The sequence below is a fragment of the Acomys russatus genome, chromosome 4 (genome assembly GCF_903995435.1).
Source record: "Acomys russatus chromosome 4, mAcoRus1.1, whole genome shotgun sequence".
Lineage (NCBI taxonomy): Eukaryota > Metazoa > Chordata > Mammalia > Rodentia > Muridae > Acomys > Acomys russatus.
The window spans coordinates 78,938,963-78,951,668 of NC_067140.1; the positions used below are offsets into that span (position 1 = coordinate 78,938,963).

General features: G+C 43.3%; 1 protein-coding gene across 1 annotated transcript in view; it reads left to right on the top strand.

Annotated features, from left to right (window-relative positions):
• Positions 1-3,518: 3,518 nt before the first annotated feature.
• LOC127188484 (neuroendocrine convertase 2) overlaps positions 3,519-12,706 on the top strand; it is a 166,983-nt gene continuing 157,795 nt past the window's right edge. The window contains exons 1-2 of the mRNA XM_051144929.1: positions 3,519-3,605; positions 8,533-8,652. Of these exons, the coding sequence (XP_051000886.1) occupies positions 3,519-3,605; positions 8,533-8,652 (207 nt within the window). The remainder of the gene's footprint in view (positions 3,606-8,532; positions 8,653-12,706) is intronic.

Consider the following 12,706-nt stretch of genomic DNA (forward strand, 5'->3'; position numbering starts at 1 on the left):
TACCACCATCACCATCATTACTACCACTGCCACAATACTGGGCTGGAATTGAGGACCTCACACATGCTGGGAAAGCACTCCACTGCCAACCTCTATCTCCAGGCCTCTTGTGATATTTTTTCTTTGAGACTGGTGTCGCCCCGGCTAGTCCTGCATTCATTCTGTAGCTGAGGGAGGCCTTGAATGTGTGACCTTTCTGCAAAAGCTTTCTTAGCAGCTAGAATTTCACAGCAGCTAGAATGATGGGCCTATGTGAACAGGCTCCTCTAGAGCATTGGCCTTAGCCCCCTCTCCTGAGCCCTTCCCAGCCCATAAACATCACAACTCCACATTCAGATTGATGTTTAGTGCCCACGTATGAGAGAACATGTAGTTTCTTCAGCTTTAAAATGGGAATAATACTAGCACCTTCCAAGGGTCAATGAGAAAATTTAGTTAGAAAAATTAGAAGCACAAAGTCCAGTTAGTATATTTTCAGGACATAAAGCTTAAATATAAAATTAAACATAAAATAGGCCACTGATGCATTTTTCCTATTTTGTTTCTTTGTTATTTTATTTTTATGCCACTTAACATGACATCTCTAAGAGTAGACTATCATTAAAGCTCTGTTAAATAAATAAATAAACAAGATGTTTTATTAAATTCTAAATGGGTAATTAATCAAACTGTAGCAGGGTTAGCACTGGGCATGTGTGCAAACACTGGGATGAATAGTGCTGTGATTAAGTTGACCACGATGCATTTTGTCCCTGCTAGGCAATCTCTCTGTGAACGTCACCATCTTTTCTCAGCTGGACGCTTTTCTGCAACTGTGTTACTCCCAGAATGAGGGCATAATTTGCATGAACTGTGTTCTGGTTCCAAGTACGGAATATATTAAGATACATTGTTTGACTAGGGCTTTCTAACGCAGTTAAACAGACAATGCAGCCTTGCCTGTCTCCCTTCGCCCAGACAATTGCAGCACAACCTGGACAAGAGCTGTGGGAACAACTTTGGCACCTTGGTTGTGTGCTGGTTTGTAAGGAAGGCCTTATGCTAAGGTGCTTCATTTCTGGTTCAGCACTGACAGTGAGTGTGTGAGTGAGGCAAGGAAATCCATACAAATAATGCCTTTGGCAAGTGAGCCTGCACGCTGGCTGAGAGCAAGTGCTGAACTTGCCCAAAGAGACCCGCTTGAGTTCTCTAACAATACACGTTGGTGTGTCTATGCTTTGAGTCTCAATGGGTAATGGATTATATTTTGGGCAGGGCCTAACTCGGGTGGGGTGCTCAAGAAAAACGCAAGAGGACTACTATTGTCCAGGAACATTGGCTCAGAGAACTCCCTCCTCCCTCTACTTCCTGTTATATTACTCCATATGGTTTAACCCCTGACTTTACTATAAAAATATGTTTTCAGTGATTCCAGAATTTTCTTTATGCCCTACATAAAGAGCTTGGGATAACATATAATGAAATGTATAAACTCTTTCAGAATCAATAATTCTCCTGAAGCAATTAATGCCAGGCCTATTTGTTACTCTTTCGCCTTAAGTCATAAAATGAAGGAGGAGAGCATCTTGAAATTATGTTGGTATTTAGAAAAAGCTTTGAAATCCAAATGCCACTGTCTCTCTCATTTAGGTGTCTAATTTCAAGGGGAAAGATTCTGGATGCAGTTGATGTATTCATCTTCCCACTGGAGATGATGGGGGAACAGCAAATTGGTTTTAACATGCTGTCTAGCTGGGGCATCCTAGAAACGACGGCGCCGGCCACGTTACATCGCAAAGCTATTCCATTTTTTCAATTATAGTTCCCATTATCATGCAGAGTAATTTCAGCAATGTTAACTTATTTCGCTCGGTGAATTTTGAGTCGACTCTCCGGCTAAGCACTGAGCATACAGTGCAGAATAAGGAATAGTCTGTAGCTGGTGGCTTTTGAGGCTGTTGGACAAGACCATCACAAAAGCATTCGTTACGAGCTCTGAGAATATAAGTGGAGAGCAATTAATTCTCTGTGGTGACATAAACTGTGGTGCCCCATATTTAACCACGTTCCCTGGATGGGGAGGCCTGGTGGCACTCAGGGGAAGGGTAGCAGGCTACCAAGAAGAGATATTATACCCTATTATCCATATACAGGGGGAGGAGGTTCCCCTCAGTCACAGTCATACAGGAGGGGAATAGTGTGAAAGTGGGAGGGAAGGAGGGAGGGAAGGAGGGAGGGAGGGAGGGAGGAATGGGATAACAATTGAGATGTGATATGAATGAATTAATAAATAAATACATTTTAAAAATATTCTCTGTGGTGAATGGAGAGAACTGGAGAGAGGAAATTAAGTTGAGCCTTGAGGGATGGAGAGGAACATGTATCTGTGGCCACTCTCAAGTGAAGAACACAGCTGGAGGTCACTAGCCATTCGGAACTATGATAAGCAGCCTGGTGTAGCCAAAATGAAGTGGCAGTCATGGTAGGAGCAGCCTGAGAGACAGCTAGGGCTGGGACCCAACACCTCTGCTAGTGTAGGGGATGGCTTCCACTGCATAGAACTAAGTTGAAAAGGGTCTCTTACCCCATGCCACTTCTTTGAGTTCCCTGCCATGTCCCAGCGGGTGTCCAAGGCCCAAGGTGCAGCCAACTTCCTGATTTCTCCTGGCGCTAATATTCCAATTAGGCAAGACAGACAGTATCCCACCCACCCCAAAAAAAGCAATAAGTAGAAAAGATCAAGAATTAATAAACACTACACAGAATGTTAGAGCTCAGAAACGTCGTAGAGTATCTCTAGGGAGATTAACTAGGAAGACACACAGAAAGGGCCTTTCCAAACAGCCAACATTTAAACTAAGATCCGAATCACAGAAAAGGAGCTAACCATACAAAGCATCAAGGGAAGACCCATGCAAACAGAAATCTCAAAGTTCCTTGGAGAGAACAAATCACTTATGTTTTAGGAGTAGAAAAAAGGTCAGATGGATCAAGTGTAGGGATCATGTATCAGATAGTTACTGCTGCGTAACAAACCATTCCAAAACATGGTGACATCAAACAATGATTTCTCTAGCTAGCTCTTCTCTTCTATGCATTGGTAATTTAAAATGAGTTCAGGTAGGTAGCTCCTTCATGTATCTGTGACCAGCTCCAGGTCATTTAGGTAATTTTGTTACTGATATTAGTCAAGACCCTTAACCATACAGAGAAACTTAGAATGAGATATTTCAACGGCCTCAACTCTGGTGCTTGTTGTCCTTTATCTTATACCTAGTGGCAGTACAAGACCCCAGAAAGAAAATATACCTCTTCAAGCCTAATGCCACAGCAGGCACATCATCACTTCTAGATTCTGTAATGGAGTTAGCATCAAAGCAGGTGATAGGATCAGACCAAACTACAGGGAAGGAGATAAAGCTCTGGCTCTCAATAAAAGATGCTGAAAGGTCACATTGCAAAGGGAAGTTATATAAATAAGGAGTGGCGTATCCTGTCTATGTGTTTGGAAATGTCTGCTGCCTAACCCAAGGCCAGGCATGAACGGGGTCAGTGGGGAGGTTCTCTGTTGCAATGACCATGAGCTGGCAGAGTGTGGTAGGGAGGAGGACGCAAATGCTGCGAAGGTGAGTTACATGTAACTGATGAGATTCATTCAGGCAATGGCAGGCCCCTCATCCTGCTCAGAAGAGTTAAACAGGAAGCTGTGGTTGTGTGGCAGGTCACCTGATTTCCATATAGGATTCTTCCCAACATCAATATTGTCACCTTAATGACAGATTCCCTGAGACATTCGGCATCACCATGTGACAGCAAACGTAGACCTCAGATGCTATATCGAGTGCCTCAGTCCTTACCAAAAAGTTTAAAATATTGTAGATAAATAAATAAATGTGATGGCATTTCCTTTACATAGAGATTTTTATTATCTGATATCCCCTAACCACTTGATAGTTTGTTGAAATATTAATAATAATATCACAGTGACACTGTTGAAAACTTGCCTTTTTCAACTTACCTTGCTTGATTGCTGAGTTGCCAAAACCAAATGTTGCTAATCTGTGCATTTACAGACCCTGCATACTCAAACTTTTCTCCTTCATCTTCTTCTACTGGAGTTTAAGTCTCCAAAGTGCTCTCTTCCCTTGTCACATGGTAATTTCCTGCACACCAAGAACTTGCTTCATTCAATTTCATGTAGCCAGGGACTCACACATGCAGCATCTACACCAAGTAGGCCATGAAGAAATATTCCTGAAAGAAATGAATAAAATCTTCCTCAGGAAGAAGATAAAAATAAAATCCACTGCAAAGATTCATCAACTAGAGTAGCTTGAGGTCTTGATGTCCTTCGAGACCCTCCAGTTTCATAACTGCCTCATAATTGTACATCACAGTGAGAGTGTGCTTAGCCTTTAAGAAAAACAGGTTAGGGGCTGGAGAGATGGCTCAGTGGTTAAGAGCACTGCCTGCTCTTCCAAAGGACCCGGGTTCAATTCCCAGCACCCACATGGCAGCTCACAACTGTCTGTAACTTCACGATCTGACACCTCTACACCACGGCACATAAATTAAAAATTAAATAAAATATTTTTTAAAAAAAGAAAGAAAAGAAAAACAGGTTGATTTCTACTCTGCAGTCCAATAGATTTGGAAATTCTTCTGTTAAAAACATCTCATTTTTAAATCCAGGGAGTTCTGGAGAGGTAAACTCCAATTCCCGGAAAAATATTATTTGCAGGCAATAATTTAGTTCTTGTTATTCCTGCTAACTGCAGATGAATGTCAGAGTTGAAAAGTCTAGCAATTGGCATCCCATTAGGGTTAGTGGAGGGGGTGTAAGGTTATTGCTATTTAACTGGCACTGTAAGCTGCTGGTCTTTCAAGGTGACCCAAGATGTAGATGACCTAATCTCAAAGTGGGTGAATTATCATTTCATTCTGGGAGACTGGGAAGAAGTTCTTCACTGTTAGGGTGTATCATGGCCACGTTGACAGTGATGGATAGACAGCCCTTTATTATACAGTTTAATATAGATACACAGGGCTGGGACAACTACCTACGTCTTCTGGTCCTGGTATTCTGTTGTCAAAAGCATGCACCCTTTAAGGAATACTGACCTGAGAGAAATAAGAGATTGCTTGTTTGTTTTTTTTTTTTCTAACTACACATTAAACAGTGGCTCCAACCCAGATCTGGTGAGCTTAGAAATATTGCTTTCTTCCTTTCTCTCTTCTATAATGGGCATATACCGTAAAAGGTCTTAGAACCAGTTCATTCCTACCTTCTCAGGGGAGAGTGTTTCTTCTTTTCTTCATGCAGTATGTGACCAGAGCATGGCTTACTAAACACATGTGCCAGATCAATAAAAGATATTCTATCCCGTTTTTATTGCTCTACTGCTGTGGTCGGCCTCTCTGTCATTAAGAACTCCCTCCTATGGCTGTAAACGTGTCACTTTATCAAGGGTTCCTTAAAAAGCAGGGTCACTGAAGGACAGCTTCTCAATTTTCAGATTGAAAGACTACATCAGGACTTTGAGACTCAAAAATGGGGGCTGCGGAGGTAGCTAGGCAGTTAAGAGAACGTGATGCTCTTGCAGAGGGCCTGGGTTCAGGTCCCGGCACCCATGCTAGGTGGATCACAGTCACCTGTAACTCCAAATCAAACACCTTTCTCTGACTTCTGTTGGCACCTGCACACACACGGTACACATACACGTGCATGCACATACACGAACACACACAATTAATAATAAGTAAATGTTTAAAACAAAAACTCAGAAGTGACTTCTCCATTCGTTCTGCTGCCAAGCCCAACTTCTGAAATAAGTGTGGGAGCAGCGACAGGGGTGGGAACCTGAGAGGTTAAGATATAGGCCACCTATGTTCTCTGTCACCCCCTAAGAAGTAAGCCCTCTCTTCTCTGGACCAGCACTCTTTTTGTCTGAGTGCCTTTAACAACCACTTAATTTAAAACCATTTAGTAATTTCCAAATGACTCCCAGCTCCACTACTCATTTGAATCACATATCATTGCTATCCAGACAGCAGGCCAAATATTAGGACATTTAATAAATGAGAATGTGAGACACCGAATATGCAAACAGCTCACTCAAGGGCAAACAGAAAGTCTGGACATTACCAAGACAAAGAAAAATCAGACTGGCCCCAACTGGAATTTTCCACTCTTTTGTGCACAACAACTTTTCAATAACCGTGGGAGGGAGAGAGCTGGCATCATGGTGCAGCATACTCCAAAATATGTTTGCAGCAGCCACCAAGTTGGCCTCAAAAAAAATTTACAATTAAGTTAGGAAATGGAGCGAGCGCAGCTCTGTGTCTAGACCGTAAAGACTATGGGATTTCAGGAGCTGGAGCAATGGCTCAGCAGGTAAGGACACTGACTGCTCTTCCAAAGGACCCAGGTTTGGTTCCCAGCACCCACATGGCAGCTCACAACTGTCTGCAACTTCAGTGCCAGGGCACCAGATACTGATGTTCTCTTGTGGCCTCCACAGACACCAGGCACACAAATGGTGCACAGACATATACATGAAAACAAAATGCCCATACATACAAAATAAACCTACAAATTTAAGTAAAAGAAATAAGAAGATTTCTATGTTCCAAACTCAACCCTGCTCACTCTCTTTTTGGACTCTTCCCATAAATACTGACCATATTTTCTTCTTAAAAGAAAAAGAAAAAAGATCTTACGTCACTAGCATAGTAAAAGTTGTCTTCTCTAAGTTCTTCCAGATAAACTACAAAGGATACGACATGGGTGATCTTATATTTTCTATATTTTGAAAGCCAATACAATGTAATTAAAAAGTAATTTTAATAATATTTAATTTACCCCAACATCTTCAAGATGTTTTTAACACAGAGAATTTGAGGACATTTCATTTCAGCATGACACCCATCTAAAATTATGTTAATGAGGCATCTGCGTCCTTAGCCTCCAAGCCAGCATGTATGTTCTACTCAGAGAACACCTCAGGTTAGGTGACTGAGTAAAGTGACTCAGAGCCCTGTGTAGCCTGGGTAGCCAGTAGCTGGCCCAGAAACACAAGCTTTTCCTCAAATTCTGTGACACTGTCCCCTCAGAGATATGCTCACCTTCCTCCCGCTCCCCGCCCCCGCAGCCCTGCTGCTACTAACTTCCACCCAAGAGGGAACCCCAAATACAACTCAGAATTTCTATCTCAGGAGAGCGTGTTATCCACATACAACCCAGGAGGAAAATCAGATGTAGATCCCGCAGAGGCTGACCTTGTGGCAGAGGCAAACAGGCCAGCAAACTGGGCAAAAGGACCCCACTCCCTCCTCCTCACCAATCTCCTTCCCAGTCCATTTGCATCCTGGGGAAAGAGAGGCCTCCCAAGTTGCTTTTGGGGTCACTGTTGGGTGATTCAGGCCACAATGGGCCATAATTTCTAAGGTTTCTCCCAGCAAGTCAACTACTGCTAATGGCCGCCTCACATTAATGCTGATGCCCACAGATGAAAGATAAAAGGGTGGATGTTTGTTTGGTCAGCCCATTGAAAACTCCAGGCCCAAGCCCATTTACAGAGCATTTCCGCACAGATAAATGAGACACAAATCATGTGTACCTGACTGCAAATGAATAGCTCGCTTGTCCAAGGCAAACTCTGAAAACTCCATTTCTCAGCCGAGAAAGCAATGACTAATGACATGCTTTTGTTTCCCCCTGGGACTAAGTGCCTCTTTCCAGAGAGAAACAGACCTGAGCCTCAACACCCTAACCCATCCCTACCCCAAAGAGACTGAATTACTGTGAATATTAACCTACCACCTCACCCTCCCTCCCCCCACCCCACAAAAAAACAAAACAAAACAAAACAAAACAAAACAACTTGCAAAAGATCAGAAACAGCAGTGTTACATTTGAACTCTGTCCCCCCAAAAAGCACTAAAGCTGAAAAAACGGACGGCAGGACCACTCAAGTAGTGATTCATGGGGTAACTGACTTGCTTTGGTTACGCTGTTTATTTTGAGTTCCGCTGCGCCTCAACATGGAAACATCAGGGGAAGCACAGAGCCAAGCTTGAAAATGATGCTGGGCATCCAGCCAGGCAAATTTCTCCAAACCTATAGAAGACACTACTTCCTTGCCAGGCACTGTGGGACCTCGTGGGCTGGAAGGTTATGGGTTGAGTAGGCATTACCTGGCTTGTGCTCCAAGTGGCCAAAGTGAGGCTCTGGTTGGTTTCTGGTTTGGCCAAGAAGGTGCACTTGTTTGTTCTGTCACTGCACATTAAGCCAGATAAACCCGTCAATACCAATGTTACTTCTGAATGATTTTTTTAAAATTACATCTCTAATAAGAATATTGATCTGCTCTATTGATTTTTTTTAAAGACCCTTTCCAATTTTGCAGTGTCTGCTAGTCACGGACCTTAAAAATTAGATTTTCACAGTGTTATCTTTGCCGCTTAATGTAATCAGTGCCTCTGAAATGTTTACTAATGTACGAGTGGCTCCTTTTATGCTTACTGTGTCTAATGTTCTTGTTGCCTTCCCAGGGTCACTCTTTGGAGCACGTAGATTGTTTAAGTGCATCAGAAGAGATCAGAAGAGACATCAGGGAGGACTTTCCTATAGAGTTAGAAAACGCTAGGTACACCCTCGATGCCTTTTCTGAAGTAAGCCAGTGAAGTTAGCCACTAGATTGCTCTCTGAGTTTCCCTGGAAATTCATGTAGCTGCTTTTGTGTATCTTCCCAGCCTCATTCACAGCTACAGCTTTGGTGACTTCTAAAGTCCCTGCAAGGGTTAATCCAGCAGTACCTGCTCTGGTATATATAAACCACTGGCCCCACCTCTCCTTCCCTTGTACATGACTGCTCTTACTTCTGTCTGGCCCAAAGTTGAGCAAATGCAACTGAAAAGCACCACCCATTCAGTCCTTTAGACAAGTCACGTGAGTGTTTTAAAATATGTACATGAGTGTGGATTTCAGCATCTGAGTTTCACTTCCTTGGCAAGGGCATATTCAGGTAGAATCCCACATTAGCTTGCACGTATACAAACACAATTGGATGTCCCATATCTGGCTCGCTTCCTTTCTCCCTTAACAGAGCTTTCTGAAACACACACATACACACATGTATGTGCATGCGCACACACACACACACACACACACACGACTTGTTCTCAAATTCTATTAGTGGTTTGATTTTGTAAGACCTCAGAGAGTGGTGGTGCCTTAGCACCCACCATAGAGAACATGTACTCCCAAGTGAGTTAGAATCCCAAAACACCATCAACTCAATCATTAACCCAGTGGAGCTGACTTTTCTCCACACCTTTACGTGTCCCAGCTGGTGACATGGTAAAGTGTTGCAGGTGCAGTACCAGATGTTGTGGCTTCTAGGATCTGAGAGTGAAGTGTGGAGAGATTTTTCTGTTAAGTCATTCTTGGGCCCTTCCTAATCCACCCCAGCAGACAAAAGATTTCAAAATTTAATCCTAGTATTTCTTAGTCTCTTCAATGAATACTAGCAAAAGCATTTCTTGAAGTCCCCATTTCCCATCTTCCCCACAGGTCTGGATAGTGTTGAATTCTCTCCTCTTGCTTTGAGGTTGCTGGACACTCTATCTGCAGCACTTCCTCCTCTTCCTCCTCCTCCTCCTCCTCCTCCTCCCCTCTCTCAGTCTTCCTTGCTCTTGCTACCTAATCTAAGTTAGGTGAATCTCAGCTTCTCCTTACACATTCATTTTCAGCCTCCATAATAAAACCGGGGCCTGACTCAACTGTTCCCAGCCCAAAATTGTGGAAAACAGAGAAACGCAAATATCTATTCTAACCTATGTGGGAGGGTGACCCTCCCCCCTCACGGCAGCATCCTTGTGAACTCTGCAAATAGACATCTGGTGTTGGTTAGAGTCACCAGAACTCTTCCCGGGCACAGCTGAGCCACTTCCCCTTATTTTCTGACTTGGGTGGGTATAATTTCTCCAGGTGTTCCAGCTGTGGCCTAGCCGGTTCTGTTCCTCCTTGACAGAATGGGACTTGGAGAACCGGTAAAATGCCTTCATTTATGACTGGTCCTTTTTTCCCCCCTTTCACTAGCAGCCATCACCTGTCCTCTCAGCTCCATACAACCCCCATAACCCTGACCTCCTCTTGAAACATTCTCATTCCGTGTACCCTTTATGCATTTTCACATTCCATTGTGAGACTTTCTTTGAAAGAGACGGGGGGAAAAGAAGTAACTCAAAGTCAAAATGATAATAAAATACCCCCAAATAGATGTAGGTAAGAGCTTTTTTAAAAGAGCACAGAAACAACAAATGAAAGGTTGGGAAACAATTTGGTTTTTTAGGGGAAAAAAAAAAGATTTCGATGCAGAAAAGAATGGCTACAATGAAAAATAAAAATGAAATTACCAGAGGCTCGCCTGTAACAGAGATGAAGGGTACATATCAGAAGTGAAAAAAATAAAAGTTTGTCTGACTCTGTCACAGACAGGCCTTTCAAACATCACACATCGTTCAAATTTATCAGGATGCGTCCTGCATCTACTGTATCCATCCCGGGTTGTAGATGTCACTTAGTTGAATGACAGCATATGTTTTAAGATATACCATTCTAGTCACAATGCTGCGTTACGTACTGACAGTGGGCTCCTAGCTGGGACACAGTCCCAAATGCCAAAAGAAACAGAGAACAGAACAGTAGGTCCAGCCCCGCTTCCAGCCATAACGTGGTCAGAGTAACGGCCAGCCCTTGAACTCGCACTGGTTTGTTCTGAGCCACAGTGAAGTTCGTGCGTGACGTGACGCAGAATGTGAGTGGCTTCTGACTAATGGATGTTTGGGATCCAGAACAGATTGTGGTCTGTTTGTCTGTCATCATTTCTCTCATTTGCCCAAATCCCCATATAGCATTACCAGCCCCTGTCAGAAAGGCAGGATGCATTCTGCATTGTATATGAGCTGAGTAACTGCCGTGGCTCTAGCTGCCGCGTGGGAGTTGTTTTGGTTCCATTTGGCTTAAGCAGGAAGCAATGAATATGTTTATCATTTTCTCAACACAATGTGATCCCAGGCCACTTGTGGCCAGTAGTCTTTCCACATGGCCGACGACTCCAGCCAGCAACTGCCATCTTCCAGGATGCCTACAAATGTCAAAGGTCTCCAGCATTCCTCAAAGCCTGCCTCTGCTTTCAGCAGCCTTAAATGGGATACCAAGGCCCATTTTTTTCTTCTATTGTCATTCCTGCAGGGACAGAAAGGAATACATCTGCTGCTTTAGATGAGATGCTCAGGAGGGGAGCACACACACAATCAGGGCAGAAGTCATGGCCACTCTACTCAACTGAACAGACAGAGGGCAACGCTCTGTGTCTTCACCTTCAAGACTCGTTTCTATGTTTGTGCTTGATGAAGAGACGTGTTTTTAATCTGATAGAATGTATGCAAGCAAGGATTAATCATAGTAATCAACACCAATATCAACCAAGGGAGAGCACCAATTTCTAATAATAAAAACATGCTTGCTATTTTCATGGCATGTCCCAATAATTTTCTCATAAGTAGTTATTTTTTCCTCTGCTCCCATAAGGAATAAAATGGATAGTCAAAGAAAAATAAGTCACACTTGTCTGCCCCACAGGTCGTTGAGGTGGAATGGGTCAGGCGCTCATTGGCTCTTGGTCCCCTAGGTCAGCCATGAGGATGGGTTGAGTTGGGCACATCTGTCTGTCTCCTCTGGAACATTCGTGTACACGCAGTCAGCAGGTGGTGCGGCTGGGACTTGGATGGTTCCAGGTTGCCTTGCCATGTCTCCTGCTTCCATGGTAGCTGTCGGCTGGGGAAATTATGGAAATAAACTATATGTCTCTAACAGATGAGGCCAGGCTTATCTGCCTGCTGGTGGCCACAGTACGAAAGGGCAAACCCCAGGACACTAACCTCAAGCCACTGTTTATCACGTTTGTTATGTTCCATTGGACAAAATCAGAGGGCCCTTGCGAATAGGAAATTGCAAGAAATAAGATAATGGGCAGAAGCCAGTTAGGGCCATGATTACAACAACCTACCGGAGAAGTTTCCTTATAAACAGTTTTATGTTTCGGAAGACCAAAACCCTGGGGACTTGGAGAAATGCAGCCAAATGACAGACTAGAGCTTGCTGTCTTCAAGCCCTTCCTTTAAAAGTTGAAGCAAATTCAATTCAAAGGAGTGGATTTTTTTTTATTGTTGTTAATTTACTTCAAATCATGTTACTGGTTTGATAATTCATTATAAAGGTGCTGGAAAGCATTTGGGATCCATGGCCGTGTTTAGGATAGAAAAATCCTCCGCCAGGGCTTTAGAGTCTGGAACGTATTTTAGCAATGAAATACAATGAAGAGACAGAGCCCAGGTGTCTGAGATGTCACAAGAGAAAGTCACCTGGACCAGGTGTCTGACTTTCCTCGGAGTTTTCTGGGGGTTGTCTGTATGGAGATGCCTTGTTTGTTTTTGAGACACCATCTCCCTACGTAACACATGCTGCTTTCAAACTTCCTACAGCTAGAATGGGCCTTGAATTCACCTTGATTCCCCTGCCTCAGCTTCTTGAATGCAAAGATTACAGGTATGTATCACTATACCCCATTAGTTTTAGATATGGAGGGCAGCACCTCCCAGACTTTGAGGTGCCTCGGAGTCATCAATAGATTTCTAAAAACAAAGATTCTGATTCAAGGTG